The 14,875-nt window shown below is 56.1% G+C and overlaps 6 protein-coding genes across 6 annotated transcripts; 2 read left to right on the top strand and 4 right to left on the bottom strand.

Annotated features, from left to right (window-relative positions):
- Positions 1 to 327: 327 nt before the first annotated feature.
- On the top strand, positions 328 to 1,515 carry BO86DRAFT_319983 (putative 1-aminocyclopropane-1-carboxylate deaminase; the record flags this gene model as incomplete). The annotated part of the gene is made up of 1 exon (XM_025668272.1): positions 328 to 1,515. The coding sequence occupies one exon, from the start codon at positions 328 to 330 to the stop codon at positions 1,513 to 1,515; it is 1,188 nt and encodes a 395-aa protein (XP_025524634.1).
- Positions 1,516 to 1,538: 23 nt separating this feature from the next.
- On the bottom strand, positions 1,539 to 3,651 carry BO86DRAFT_391494 (inositol-3-phosphate synthase INO1). Its single transcript, XM_025672615.1, has 2 exons — positions 3,504 to 3,651; positions 1,539 to 3,366 (listed from the first exon to the last, which is right to left on the bottom strand). The coding sequence occupies exon 2, from the start codon at positions 3,226 to 3,228 to the stop codon at positions 1,630 to 1,632; it is 1,599 nt and encodes a 532-aa protein (XP_025524635.1). The 5' UTR covers positions 3,229 to 3,366; positions 3,504 to 3,651; the 3' UTR covers positions 1,539 to 1,629.
- Positions 3,652 to 5,774: 2,123 nt separating this feature from the next.
- BO86DRAFT_173396 (uncharacterized protein) lies at positions 5,775 to 6,448 on the bottom strand. The gene has a single exon (XM_025666522.1). The coding sequence runs from the start codon at positions 6,347 to 6,349 to the stop codon at positions 5,969 to 5,971; it is 381 nt and encodes a 126-aa protein (XP_025524636.1). The 5' UTR covers positions 6,350 to 6,448; the 3' UTR covers positions 5,775 to 5,968.
- A 748-nt stretch (positions 6,449 to 7,196) lies between these two features.
- On the top strand, positions 7,197 to 10,215 carry BO86DRAFT_173389 (LIM domain-containing protein). Its single transcript, XM_025666521.1, has 3 exons — positions 7,197 to 7,586; positions 7,652 to 7,780; positions 7,846 to 10,215. Exons 1-3 carry the CDS (start codon positions 7,475 to 7,477, stop codon positions 10,008 to 10,010), a joined length of 2,406 nt encoding a protein of 801 aa, XP_025524637.1. The 5' UTR covers positions 7,197 to 7,474; the 3' UTR covers positions 10,011 to 10,215.
- A 952-nt stretch (positions 10,216 to 11,167) lies between these two features.
- BO86DRAFT_437640 (uncharacterized protein) lies at positions 11,168 to 12,190 on the bottom strand (the record flags this gene model as incomplete). Its single annotated transcript, XM_025676074.1, has 1 exon — positions 11,168 to 12,190. Exon 1 carries the CDS (start codon positions 11,921 to 11,923, stop codon positions 11,168 to 11,170), a length of 756 nt encoding a protein of 251 aa, XP_025524638.1. The 5' UTR covers positions 11,924 to 12,190.
- A 309-nt stretch (positions 12,191 to 12,499) lies between these two features.
- On the bottom strand, positions 12,500 to 14,384 carry BO86DRAFT_173450 (uncharacterized protein). The gene has a single exon (XM_025666523.1). It carries the CDS (start codon positions 14,247 to 14,249, stop codon positions 12,558 to 12,560), a length of 1,692 nt encoding a protein of 563 aa, XP_025524639.1. The 5' UTR covers positions 14,250 to 14,384; the 3' UTR covers positions 12,500 to 12,557.
- Between the last annotated feature and the right edge of the window lie 491 nt (positions 14,385 to 14,875).

The raw sequence follows: 14,875 nt of genomic DNA on the forward strand, positions 1-14,875 counted from the left end.
CCACACCCAGATAACACGATCCTCTATCAGACCAAGTCGGGCAACTTCCGATGCGCCTGCAGGAGCGGTATCCGACAGTACCCGCCCACGCAAGCAACTGAGGGGAAGAAGAGGGGTACGCAGATAGACACGGTAAGGTGTAGACACGCAATAGTATCTCCGATGACGGAGGGCACTTACAGTCAACCTGGAGAACCACCTCCCTCCAACCAGGTATATAGCCACCACAATTCCCAGCACCAGCAGCACCAACAGCACCAACAGCACCAACACTCCCTCCCACACCTACCAAACCACCACCGCATCAACAGCTCCTCAAGAACCAAAATGACGCTCCCAACAACCACAACCACAACCACAACCACAACCACAGTCGCCGACCCAATCCCCCTCCCCGCGCCCTTCTCCTCCCTCCCCCGCCTCCCCCTAACCCTAGGCCCCTCGCCCATCCACCCCCTCCCCCGCATAACCGCCGACCTGAGCACCGCCACCAACCCAGTCCGCATCTACGCCAAACGCGACGACCTCTCCTCGCACCTCGCCTACGGGGGCAACAAGACCCGGAAGCTGGAGTACATCCTGGCGCCCGCCGTGCTGCCCCCGACCACGCCTACCACCCCCACGGGAGAATGGCGCAAAGCAACAACCCTAATCTCCATCGGCGGCCTCCAATCCAACCACACACGCCAAGTCGCCGCGTGCGCCGCGCACCTGGGCCTCAAAGCGCGCCTGGTGCAAGAGAACTGGGTGCCCGACTACACCGCGCACAGCAGCGGGTACGACAAAGTGGGGAACCTGCAGCTGTCGCGGTTGATGGGGGCGGACGTGCGGATCCACCTGCCCACCGAGTTCGGGATCGGACATAAGGCGACGCTGCGCGCGCTGGAGGCCGAGTGTCGCACGGCCGGGGAGGTGCCGTACTATATCCCGGCGGGGGGCTCGGATCACCCGCTGGGCGGGGTGGGGTTCGCGCGGTGGGCGTTCGAGGTGCGGCAGCAGGAGGCGTCGGGGGCGGTGCTGCCGGCCGGGGAGCGGTTCGAGACGGTGGTGGTGTGTGCGGTGACCGGGGGCACGTTGGGGGGCATGATTGCGGGGTTTAAATTGCTGGAGAAATTGTATCCGGAGGAGGAGGCCGGCACCAGGAAGAGGAGGGTGGTGGGGGTGGATGCGAGTGCGAAGCCGGAGGAGACGCGCGCCCAGGTGTTGAGGATTGCCCGGGTGACGGCGGCGCAGATTGGGTTGCAGGAAGAAGATATCGCCGACGAGGATGTGGTCTTGGTCGAGGATTATCATGCCGGGTTGTATGGGGTGCCGGACCAGCAGACGTGGGAGGCCATTGAGTATGCCGCCCGCATGGAGGCGTTCATCACCGACCCCGTCTACGAGGGGAAGAGTTTTGCCGGGATGGTGGATTTGATTCGCAAGGGCCAGATTACGGGGAATGTGCTGTATGCGCATCTGGGAGGGCAGTTGGCGCTGAATGCCTATACGGATGTGGGCGAGAGGAAGGCGTGAATTAGGAAGGTTACGGGTCATTATGGAGAAGCAATGCATATCAATGTATTAAGGAGTGACTAAAGTTGGTTTAAGTGATGAGCGATGAATGGTAGTGGTAATCACAGGTAACCCCTACAAAAGCTTGTGCTCAAGAGTCATCTCAGACTCAGGCTGCAGGCCAACACAGGCCCGGAAGATGTTGGTCAAGGCGTTGCGCTGCTTGGCCAGGGAGTTGACCACCGGAGTGCCCGGGGGCGTCAAGGGAGCCTTGAGCATGTAGCTCAGCACGCTGAGAACGCTGTGGAACCCACGGTACTCCTCAGCCTCGTCCGCCTTCCAGCTGATGCGGGTCATCATCTCCGCCACCAACACCAGATCGATGATCAAAGGAGACGCCAACAACGAATCCTCGCAGATGTTGAACAGACTGATCGTCTGGTGGCCTCCCATGAAGATCTCGGCATAGTACTCGTCCAGCGCACGCTTGTTGTCGCCGACAGCCGGCATGTACTTGATCACCACGGTGTGATCGGGGTGCTCGTCCTCCGCATACAAGATCTTGTTGGCAGCGACCATGTCGTCCACCACGTTCGACTTGGAGATCTCCTTGGAGCGGAACTGCTTCTGCGAGCTCAGGTTCTTGCCGTCGTTGTTGCCCAGGTGGTTGTAGCTGGCAATCGAGGTGAGCTTGATACCCGCGTTGATCAGGAAGTCGACAAGGGCACTCTTCATCTTGGTCTGGCCAGACTTGAAGTCGTCACCGCCAATGAAGGCCCCATACTTCTCCGCCAGCTGAAGAGCGCCGGGAACGAAGGTGTTCTGAGGAGAACCATTGATGAAGGGAATGTTGTCCAGGATACAGGCGACAGCAAAGACAGTCGAAGGAGAGACCTCGAGGTGTCCATCCTTGATGGCCGCCAGCAGGTTGTCGGCGGTGTCATTGACGCCCGGCACAATGTCGGCATACCGCTCAGTGTTGGCAGTCCACATGACCACGACCTTGTCGAGACCGTTCTGGGCCTTGAACTCACGCATGTCCTTCTGGATCTGCTCCACGTGAGCCCAGCAGGCCTTGGATCCCTCCAGCACGTTATCCGCCCGGTCTTCCTGGTTGGCAGCAATGAAATCCGGGTAGTAGATACTGGGCAGGGGCTTCATCTCGGCCATCTCCTTGCGCACCAGCTGCTTGAGACCAGGCTCAAGGACCTGGGCCCGGTCCATCGCGTCCGCCAGGTTCATGCTGCTGATGTCCCAACCACCAACGACCAGGTCATTGGGGTGCACCATGGGCAGCATGTCGTGGAACGGAATGTTGATCTCCTCGCCCGTCTTGGCGTCGGTACCCAGCTTGATGGTCGAGCCCATCACCACAGACCCATAGTAGTTGGAGGCACGCATGCCCTCGCGGGTCTCCCAGCTGAGGCCGCGGCGGTTGGCAATGAGACCGGCGGTCACGGTGGAACCGTTGTTTCCACCCCAGCCGACCATCATCACACCGACTTTGCCCACCTTGCGGTCGACCTTGAAGTGATAGTTGGTAGCCTTGGGAGTGGCCACCAGCTTGTTGTCGGCCGAGCGGGTGACCTCGGTGGTGTGGTACACATACTGACTTTTGATCTCGGAATCGGTGTACACAACGTTGGGCGAGTTGACGGTAAACAAAGGAGCGGTACGAGCAGACCCGTTCACGGCGCCATTGGCAATAACATCCGAACTAGCGTGGGGAGCCATTGTCTTGACAGAGGATCGGAAGCGTTTCGGAATAGAGTGGTTAAGAATGGCAGATCAAGCGTTTATTGAATGTGATATGCGCAGTCCGATGCTCCACCACGGTTGGATGAGCGCCGGCCGTTGAACGGGTGGTGCCGTCTAGAAAGAGAACGGTTAGCTCTGGAACGTCATTGTGAACGCAGATCGCTCCAAGGGAAGGTCCAATTGCTGTTCCGGGCAACACGATGCTGCCCGTTGACAGCAATCCGGGGGTGGGGCGCGGGCAGGGCACTCACGAGTTGAGAAGTGTGGAGAAAATTTTGACGGTGGTATGAGATCACGCCTCGGGCAGAGTGTGATCGAAGAAAGGTTAACTTGGAAGTTGGTTTAGGAACGAAGATTTGAAGTTTGACGGTGGGTGGAAGAGAGAAAAGGAAGGAGAAGCCTTGAGGGGGGGGGGAATTGCTCTGGGCTCCTTCTTATAAGATAACCAGGTACGGACGGAGCAGCTCGGCTCCCGCTGGGCGAGTCCGCAATCGTCCGCCCGCCCAGCTCCGCCTCCCCCAACAGAACAAGACGAGAACGAGTGAAGCACGGGGAAGCGACCCTCACACCCACAACTTCTCGCGCTAGTTGTTCAATCCTCGAACTACGAGTATCTACCGGACCAATTCAGGCGAGTATGCTTAATTGGATTTCTCCGTCGTCACTTATTCTTGATGTGCTGGCAGCCTCTCACAGGAGAATTTCCTCCCAGAGATTGCGGTGAGCCCCGGGGAGACCAACCTCCCTACGCGACAGCTGTGAATTTTTACTGGGTGATTTAGATCTTCAGAATCATGAATCACGCATTACGCAGACCTTTTTATACTCGAGTACTCCTGGATTGACTACGTACTGCATATACATCGTGGTCAACTTGCCTATGCTATCTGCCTACACGTGCTCCTCAGCCATGAATCTCAATCAACCCGGCATGCTACCCCTGAGACTGCTGGCCTCGCGCCCATACCCACCGAGAAGACTGAACAAGGACAAGTGGCCAGGGCTGGACTGGCATAGTGGACCATGGGATGGCAGGTACCCGCGGGGCTCCGCTTCGCCGACAGTTCATCGACATAACAAACCGAAAACCTCCTGACTTCCTGCATTCAGGTTCCTGGAGAATCATGCGACTTCGGTTTCAACAATTGAGTCTGGAGCATCTCGCGCTCATAATCCTGACGCAGTACCAAGCCATGCTGCTGCTGCAAGCCAGTCTTTTGGGAAGACGCAATGTTGCGGTGAGCAACGGCCAGCTCGGCAGAAGTTCCATGGTTGCCAACTCGGCCCCTGAATTTATGCATCGGTAATGCTGTTTGCGGAGGCTGCGGAGTGCTCTGCTCCTCTCTAATTGCCTGATTGCCTCGCTTAGCACCCGGCACCGCGCACTTGGAATAATGCTGCCTGCTTGCGAGCTCTTGGGACACGACATCAGTCGTACGTACCCCCGACTGCCCTCTAATTTAGTTCCTGTAGGGTTTGTCCTAGTCATCTGGTCCTGGACGAACGAGGGATGGTTGAAAGGGGGGGGTCAGGTGACCATCCCCCGCTGCGAGCTTTCAGGCACCACAGGCTCTGGTGCCTTAGGCCGCCAAATCCGTCTACCGGGGAGGCGGCATTCCTCTCAGCATCCTCCGCTAATTAACCATCCACCATCTCAAGCCCGGCGCTGACCTCTCGGCTGGAGGAACCGGGCTGCAGTAGTTGCAGGTAGGGATTCTTCGATCGCACAACAATGTGATCTCACTTCTGTTCTTCCGTCGATAGCCAGACACGGCACAGCGGTTGGCCCCCAATTGAGGCTTTTTGGTTTAGTCGAAGTCTGTATACGAAAGATGCTACCCCCTACGCACTATATCGACCTTCGTAGACTGGTTCGGCGCTAGATAGGATGAGACGGCACACGCCGGAGTCCGGTCCCGGGTCCTTCGCTTGTGTGCAGGCATTGACGTCCAGGGTGCCAGCATCCCCAAAGGTGAGTTTGTGGTCTGTCAGTCAGCATCTACCCGCACGCTGTGCACACCTCACGGCCGGTCAATCCAGCCATTGACGATGACATGCAGTGGACTGACTTCATGAGCAGCATCCCCTGCCAAAAAGCTGGAAGACTCAAAGTTGAGCATGATGTGCAATTGCCGACCACCGCATTCACTGCCGCCGACAGGAACCATGGGACGGGGTGGTTGCCGCTTGTTGTGGCCTCACAAGCCAAGGATCAACCTGGCTCACTGTTGATCTACACCGCAAGACGGGATGGCAGCATCTTCAACTGAGAATGACCGTCAGACACTGGAGGACCGTCTGAGCCAGACACTAGTGCCGACTCGCCTGATGGACCACCTTCCGCTTGTTGCCAAAGATATCGACTGCCCGCTCGCGCGACAAGCATTGTCTGTCACCAAGATCGGCGGCGGCCTACCAAGGGTTGACAGTCAGCATTTTCGGTATCGTGACCTCATGGTTCCCGGTCCACTGCCCCAGACCTGTCCTCCCCTTGCATTCGCGACGGTCGGGAATTAATGACATTTATGGTTTGCGCATGGGATCTGCCTATCCTTGCGGGGTTCATTCATCTTATCCATCTGGGGGTAGTTGTTTGGTCGCGAACGAGCCAGACACTCCAAAGCAAGGATGCGGTCCTGAGAGTAGACCCCCCCCCATTAGGATCGAAAATGGACAATCGCACAAACTTTAATGATTAGCATAGACCCCAATGAGATCACTCGGAGACCTGACCCAGCGTCCCAGGAGGGAGGCTCGTGCACATCGAAACGAACAAGCTGCAGGTCAGGATTAAAGCGGCAGCATCCCCCGTGATCATGAAACCACAAGGCTGTTTATGTAGTGAAGCAGGTGGGTGGGTGGAAGGAATGGGGCTAGTTGTTGCAAAACATGAAGACAAGGAAGCAGGAGAGAAAGTTATGAGTAAGTAACCGTGTAATGGACCCTTTGCATCAGACCATGGGGTGTGCATAACCCCTGAGCCCCGATCGGCAGTGGAGGATGACCGGTTCAGGGGGGGCGAGATGACGGATTGATCGCTCGCTATGATTGGAACCAGTGTTGCCTCTAGAAAACTCAGGAATTCCCCTGGAATCATATTGTCTTCGTGATTGGGGGGGGGAGGGGGTTGGATAATCAGGGGTAACACGGAGAGAATTGATAATTACATGCGTAGAATGTTTAAAAATAAGTCGTCAAACACTGATGGAGATAGTCTACCAAACAAAGTCAGTCTCCTGAAGCTGGGAGTCGTCCAAGTGCGTACGTACCGTAGATAGTATGAGAGAAGATTCTCCAGTGGATTGCATGGTCGCAACGATCCAGACCGAGCCAGAATGGTTGTGGAAGCATGACTGAACCACCAGCCTCACTACGGAGTATAGTAGTCAGTGATTATGATTGTTGTGGTGCACAGTCTGTGTACTGTCCTCAATCCTGAAGTAGATAGAGTGTGTGAGAGTCATGCAGAACGCAATGTTGGATGTGAGGGCCAATCACCGTCCACTGGATGGGGCAGGGTTCGTGGATCTTGACAAGAAAACCACTCCAAAAAAAACCCACACGAGGCTTCATTTGGAGATAGTTTCCTTTTTCTGTGTCTTGTTCCGCATTGCAGGGGAAGGCAAAAGCACTATCCGTAACTCACGGACAATAAAGAGAGAGTAAAGAATCAACAACTTGGAAGACAATCAAAACCCCCAATTCCATCTCCCAAATAGGACTAGCTGGGGTTCCTTAGGCTGACTGCGACGGGATCCAACCAGACCCAGAACAGCGACGCTCCCCCAATTCCACCCAGATAGTCTAACCAAAAAAAAAGAACTGGAGTCCTGGACAAACCGACCAGCTCAAAACTAGTTCGACTATTAGTATTTTGGATGGGCCTTTCCCACCCAACCCCCCCCCCTTCTCCTCTTCTTTTGTTGACAATGAGTGGTTGGTAACCGATCTACCTCTGGTGTTCCTGCTCCCTCCTCAGTATCCATGCGTCTCTAACCCAGCGACCTTATTCCCACCCATTCTCCAGATCGTCTCTCCTATCGTACCCATTCAACATTACGTCTTCGGGGTGAAGAACCACCTTGGGTCTCTGATTCGACTTCTCTCAATTTCTCTCCAGTTTGGGAGCGGTCTCTCCGTTCGTCAGTCCAATGGTCTAACCACTCACGAACGTTGCGTGTGCCTTCTGGTATCATAGACCCGTGAGATTCCCGTGCCCAGCATGGCTCCCAGCATGGATATGGGCTTTTTGCCCAAGATCAAATGCTCCAATTGCGGGATCGATGTCGAGATCTCTGCCATGGGAGACCATGTGTGTGCCAAATCAGATCCAAGTAGGACTCTCCCCTGCTTATAGCGTCATGTACCACTTTTTAACTTCTTACCTGGTACCTGGTAGTTCCCCCACAATCACCGCCTCGCCCTCCTTCGAAGTCGAGCATTGGATCACCCCCCAAAGCAGGCAATGCGTGGGCTGCCAGAGCTGCGAGGATGAATCCTCCGCCACGTATTGACCCTTTGGCAGCCAGTATGTTGTTCCTCCAGACTTCACAACGAAACCACCACTTGCTCATCAATGATCCCACTTTGCAGATCGGCCGTTTCTGCGCCCGCACAGTCCCCTAGACAACAAAGACCTCCTCGTCCCATCCCCTCTCTCCACCGCTACTTCAGGCGAACCACGCTCGCCGCTGCGTCCGCTCCAACGTAGCCAGACTTCACCTCTGCCAGAAGAGCCACAATCCCCAGACTCAATCAACATGGAAACTGCATTTGCCTCATTTCCCCTGCCTCGATCGATGTCGGACAGACGTCCAAATGCCGGTTTGGACTCCATGGGAGCAGGAAGGGTTGCCCCTCTCCAGCCAGCACGACATGCTAGCAGCATGAGTCGAGATAGTCAGAACGCACCCGTTGAGCTGCCGGCCGATAACGAAATACCACCTCCTCCAATACCCAAAGACGGCCCTCCTCTCCCCGGCGTCTCCCACAGATATGGAGCATCGATTGATAGCAAGAGCAGCTATCGAACCTCGGTGGCTAGCACGCGGTACAGCGACCATCGGACCTCCAAACGATCGGCCTCCATGTCCAGCCGGCGCCCCTCGTTCGGCAGCGTATCCCGCGAACACCTACAATTTATTGACGAAGAAGCTCCCCCGGTGCCGCCACCAGCACCTCAGAACTTGCTACTTCCAACACGACTCTCTGGAGCCGAGATTGCCGAGAATCCGGAAGGACGAGGTGAAATCTACAGCGGATTTGATTTTGGCGTGTCAGCCCGGCCAAGCAGTGCCAAGGCTGAGATCGATCATGTCGGGGCCGGGTCGCTTCGAGTATCGTCTCACACAAATCGTAGCTCCGACAGACTGAGCAGCAACCGCGGATCAGCGGAGCTGTTCTTCCAAAGTCCTACCCCAAGTCCGAATGAGGCCCCCGTGGACTTTGAGCTTCCGGATGAGCCAGCAGCGTCCCCTGCCGCCCCCTCCAGCGTGGAGTACAAGGCTTTCAAACCAGTGACTTCGGAGCTCCCGCAGCCGGCCGATGCAGAATCCGCAAGTGCTCCAGAAGAAGGCAACAAGCAAAGGAAAGATTCTGATTCTGCAAGCGAGAGCAATATCTCTGTGTCCAACTTCGCCCGGGCTCTGGGGCTCGATGTTCCGGATCATGCTGCCGAGAGCTCAATCACGTCGTCGGATTCATCGCCATCTGACACTCGCAGCGGCACCTCCTTCTCTAGTCTCCCGTCGGAAGCAAGTCTCTCGCGGAGGCAACCTTCGGACCCCAGCCGCCTTGGCTCGGTGGTAGAAGAGCTCAAGGGTGGCCAACGCTCGAAGGAGCCCGTGCTAGACGAGCTTGTCACAGAGAGTCCGATTGATCTCGAGCCTCCTCGCATCACAGAGCACCTGTTCAGCCCGGATTCGCCGACCGACCCAGCCATCTCTCAGGGGAGCTTATCGCTCGTTTCGGAGAAACTGCCACGAAAAGCAGATGATCATCAACCCGAGCGACCCACTCTGCTCCGCTCTGTGACGGCACCAGCCCCGTCCCCGGCCCCGGCCCCTCGCCCGTCCCCACGCCCGAAGGGGCCTTGTCGCGGGTGCGGTGAGATGATTTTAGGCAAATCCGTATCCTCGGCCGACGGCCGTCTCACCGGCCGGTACCACCGTGCCTGCTTTGTTTGCTTCCAATGCAAGACGCCCTTCCAGACAGCGGATTTCTATGTCCTTGAGGACCGACCGTTCTGCGCTCAGCATTACCACGAACGCAATGGCTCGCTCTGCGCTACATGTCACACGGGTATTGAGGGGCAATATCTCGAGACGGACGAACGTCGCGGTCGCGGTCCGGGCGACCGTCAGAAATTTCATCCCGAGTGCCTCAAATGTCGCACCTGCGGCATTGCTCTGAACGGAGACTACTTTGAGTGGTATGGCCAGGTTTACTGTGAGCGCGATGCTCGACAAGCAGCGGCTGCATCGATGCCGCCCCCTCGGCCCCCTCGCTCGCCCATGCCCATGTCTCCGATGGGACCCCCTGGTGGTCGTGGCTACCCACCACCTCCGGGGTACGGTGGTCGCGGTCGAGGCCGTCCGCCGCCTCCTGGCCCTCGTCCTGGCTCCTCTGCCAGCCAAGCTCCTCCTATCCCGATGTTGCGTCCGCCAGGGCCTGGGGACGGGCCGTATGGAGCAATCGGCGCCCTTCCCAGCTCTCGACGCTTCCCCGAACGACGCACCACCAAATTGATGATGATATGATGATTATAAGTACATTGATGGACGTGATTCCAGCCAACATCCATAATTTCTAGTTTCCCTCCTCACCACTCGAGAGGATGGGCCCTCCTCGCCTTACGGTTTTCGCTGTTCTTCCTCGCTCAAGCCTTTTACTGCGATGACCTTAGACTCTCTTTGCTTTATACCCTTTTTGTGGTTTTCATGTTGATAGAGTGTTGGTTTCTTGATACCATCCTGTCCCCAGCTGTCTGGCGTTTAATGCCAGTGGCTTACTACCATCGTCTTCTGTCTACATGTTGACATGTATTATATGATGTCTATCTGGAATAGTGCTGTGTGATATACAGTGAATTGTGTTCTTATTTGGTATACTTCTGATGCAGGCTTTTCTGCGATATGAGTACAGTATCCTTGTCTCGCTGTGAGGACGATTACATTTTTCCTTGACCTACAACTTGTAGCCAGAAATGTTGTCGGGAAGCGTTCCGAGGAAGCGTGAAGACGGTGGATTCCAGTCTATCCCGGAGGAACTCCGACCAATCCACATCAGAAGTTGTTCTGTTCTGAGACGATGCAGACGAATTGCACCTTTCTTTGTTGATACTTGATACCATACTCGCATTGAATAGATACTGACAAGACAAAGATCAAATTCCAGCTCTACTTGCCTCTTCCTTCCTTTGTTCCGTCACTTTCCACCCTGACACTTCATCCTCCTCGGGCCCCAGCTCCAACTCCTACTTTAGGTCCCTTCTCAATAATTGATCAACCACAAGAACAGAATAAAGATGATGCTGTCAGCTGCCTCAGAGGTAACATCATTGTAAGCTGCTGGCTCAAGAATCATTCTCTTCTTTTTTTTTTTTGGTGCAAGCTGAATTTTGGATGAGGAAGTCCGATTCCCTGCCCACCGGCCTATCATATATATTTTGCTCGAAAACAGCCATCAAAGCCACAAATTTGAGGCACAATAAGACCGAAACAAGAGAGGTCTCCCAAACAGCACATATCCTACAAGTTTCAATACTAACGAAAGAGAATCCATAAGCGTATAAGATCTAGTTGATCCATTACATAAAACCAGAATAAAAACAACATCTAAACGAAGAGCAGCAGCACTATACTTACCCCCATCCCCATGCCCATCCCCAAATCCCCCCTCCCCCGCTCCCTTCCCCTCAGCTCCCACCCCCACAAAACCACCGCACCTCATCCCCCACCCAAACGGCCCCATAAACCGGCATCCCCCCCGCCACCCCGCGCCGCCACTCATCCTGCAGCACCTGCACGCGGCGCGCCCAGGCATCCGGCTCGGGCGGACGATCGTACCCCATCACGGTCGTGAGGTACGGCCCGGTGCGGCCGGCGTACACGGTGATCAGGTCGTACATGACGTGGGTGCGCGGGCAGACCTTGATGGTGGGGAAGATGGTGAAGCCGGCGGCTTGGGGGAAGTAGGGCGTGAGGGTGCGGATCCAGATGTCGACTCTGGATCCTTCGGGGGTTTCTGGTAGGAGGGTGATTCCGGGGATTGCGGGGGGGAAGAGGGGGAGGGGGGTTGGTCTGGGGGTTTGGGCTGGGGTTGTTGTTCGGTCGATTGGGGCCGGAGGAGGGGGATGAGGGGGGGCTTGGGTAGGGGTCGGGGCTTGGGGATGGGTTTGGGGATGCTGGGGGGGGATGCGCAGCACCGTGGATGGGGTTGCGGGGGTGGGCTCTGGGATCGGGGGTAGTGATGATGCAGGCGGAGGAGGTTCCAGTGTGATGGCTGGAGGGGCCTCCCGTGCCTCTGGGGTTGGATCCTCGTCCAGAGGTAGCGGTCCGGGCAGTGTTTCAGCAACATTATCCAAGCGGAGCATTGCAGCGGGGAGGAGCAGAAGCTCGAGGGATTCGCAGCCCTCGGGCGACAGCTTTGGGTCTGGACTTGGTTCCTGCATCGTGGTTGGGGGGATGGAGATGGTTGCTTGCTTGAGTGCTACCCGAGTGCTTGTTGAGATGGGAGATTCTGCAGAGAACGGATCACAGCGAGATCTATATAAAGGCTTTGTGGAAGGAGCTTTGATACTCGTCTTGGCTTTGTGAGCTACGGAGATACAGGAAGTCGCCCGTCCGGTGAAGGATTCTACGGATGTTATTTGTGGTGTTGCATGATCTATGTGCTAAGCTTTGAGTTGGGGGTGACTGTACAAAGAATGAATTGTAAGGGGATCATAGCATATTCTACAATGACAAAGGCGTTCGATGATTTGGAAATCTCTTGGACAGAGACAAGATCAACGTCTTTGTTACTTGGTGTCGTGTTTCTGGTTTTGACTGCGCTGGCAAGGGCTAAGTTGTGTACTAACAGAACCACTGAGCAATGCTCTCAAGTTCCACATTCCTAAGTTCAACTATCTTCAAGAGTATATCTGTTGGATATATCAGTCAAGTATATACACTTAAACTAACTAGGTAATAAGTAATCCTATCATAGACTCTTCCAAATCATCCTGTGATCTGTCAAGTCGGAAACCAGGCTATATACAGTACACGATGCATAACAAGTCGTTAAGAGGGGAAAGTCCGCCCCAATCATATCATCCCACCCAGCTCCATCCGGCGACCCGGCGACCATCGCGACGAAATCACCTCCGGGGCGGGTTTCACGGGCAACGGTTTATTACTCGACAGCTCGTTGCGCTCCCACTCCGAGTCGCTTTCGCCCGGCACACCGACAGTCTCCGGCCGAGAAGACTCGCTCGACGACAGCCCCCCGCCTGGCCGCATACGTCGGAAATCCTGGAGATCAGAGATCGGGATTGGGTAAATCGGCCCCATGCCCAACCCCATCGACTCACGCGCCATCTGCGTCAGCTGCTCCATATCCTCGCGAAGACCGGCAACCTGCTGCTCGAGGCTGCGTCGGGCGGTCTGTTCGCGCCGCAGCAGCATAACTAAAGCGCTGTACTGTTCGACTGAGATGGTGCTGTGGTCGGTAAGGGATGTCGAGGAGGGGGTTTGTAAGGTGCGTGAGCGGTGGAGTTGGTTCGGACGAAGGGTGCTTGTGCTGGATGGGCGGTCTGGGAGGAGAGTGTCTTGAGTAGGGATGGGCGGAGGCATCTTGTTCGGCCCCGATGATTGTTTGCGGCGATGTCGCTTGACGGGTGATGCAGCCCGCCGGGATTCGGCGGGACTTTCACTGCGGTCAGTCTGCAGACGGGCAATGGCGAACTCGAGGTCAATCATCTTGACTTCCAGAATGTTGAGCCGCTGCTCAAGCGTGATGTGCTCGTCATGTTGCAGAGAAGTGACGAGGGTGCCGACATTGGATGGAACCGGATCCTCTGGTTCGGGCTCGGGCTCAGCTTCCGCCTCTGCTTCACCGGCGGCCTCCTCTGGCTCAGTGTCTTCGGGCTCTGCCGGTTCTTCCGTCAGAGCTGAAGGTTCGGTGGGCAGCGCCGGCGCACTGGCGACAGTAGTCCGAGTCGGTGGTCGGTCAACCTCTGAGGGTGCGCCATAGGCGGTGGACGCTGCGCAGGACTCCAGACTGCGTCGACGCCATTGAATCGGCGACATCAGATGGTGATGTTCCTGCGCCAGACCGCGCAGGGCGGCAGCACTCCGCGACCGGCGCTTGAGCTGCTGGCGCTCCCGGCGACGGCAGACATCAAGAGGATCACTGTTAGCATGAGGGATATTGTCGCGCTTGCTCACAGGACGGCCCTGCACGGCGGCTTCAAGCGCACCGCGAGATCCATCGTCCGACAGGATCAGACTGGGAAGCGTGGCTCGACGCCGTCGTGGGTGCGAGTCTAGCTTCTGCAGGGCTTCTGCGAATGAGGTGACGGTGCCATTAGAGGGCGTGAACAGCGGCGGAGAGTGTTGGTGTTGTTGTCGAGATCCAAAGGTTAGAGCTTGTGACGGCAAACATCGTTCCGTGTTCGGACTGGTGCTACCTCCCCGTGGTGGCGGAGACACGCTTTCATCCCCGCGCGTCTTGCGGGTGAAGATCTTGCGCATGACGGTCTTCAACGTGCTGCCAGTGCGTCGATGGGTACTGGAACCGCGCACAATCACGGTTGGGGGCTCGGCAGGAACAGGAACAGTTGGTCCCTGCCGGGAAGGGCCGCGCAACGTGCTAGATAAGAGTGAAATCTCGGCGGGGCGCGCGCGACGAGTGCTGACGATGAGCTGCTTCGAACTCATCGGAGGTAGGGCGGTGTCATCCCAAATGTCGGCCATGGCGGACTCTGGTGAGCTCCGATGCGAACTCAAGTTGGACATCTAGAAAAGAACATAAGATGCACGGGCACGTGCGAATGTCGGGATGTCGGGATTGCTGCGTGGGATGATGAAGAAAAATGATCAATCAGACGGAAACGAGACGATCGGGTATATAGTCACAGACCGGACAGGCCCGCGGGGGAGAGCGCCACCGTCAGCAGGGAGAAGCAGGAGATCCGGCCGAAACGCTCAGATCATGGTGTGACGAAGGAGCGACGCGAGATAAAGTCTGTTTGTAGAGAGCGAAAGACTATCAAGTGGGGAAGCAGTATGGGAATGAGAGACAGTGGATCGAACCAAACATCAAACTACAAGAGGGGGAAAAGAAAGACTGTAAGGGAGAGAAAGTGGACGCAAAGAAGAAAGAAGGAAGAGGAGGAAGAGGAGGAGGAGGTGGTGGTGGTGCAGGCAGAAGAGGAGCAGAGAAGCAAGCATGTGCCCAAGTGGGCCTTTTTTTACGTTTCAGGGGGGGTATTTTTAGTATCCAACCTGACAAGATTGAAGACTAAACACAAGGCTCTGTATTGTGGACGCAGAGAAGATGCACCGAAGAGCATAACGAGGTGAAGAAGGATCAGCAGGATCTGATCGCAGCCGATTCATCGTCCTCGGCTCGTGCCAACACA

Source organism: Aspergillus japonicus (genome assembly GCF_003184785.1).
Source record: "Aspergillus japonicus CBS 114.51 unplaced genomic scaffold BO86scaffold_53, whole genome shotgun sequence".
Lineage (NCBI taxonomy): Eukaryota > Fungi > Ascomycota > Eurotiomycetes > Eurotiales > Aspergillaceae > Aspergillus > Aspergillus japonicus.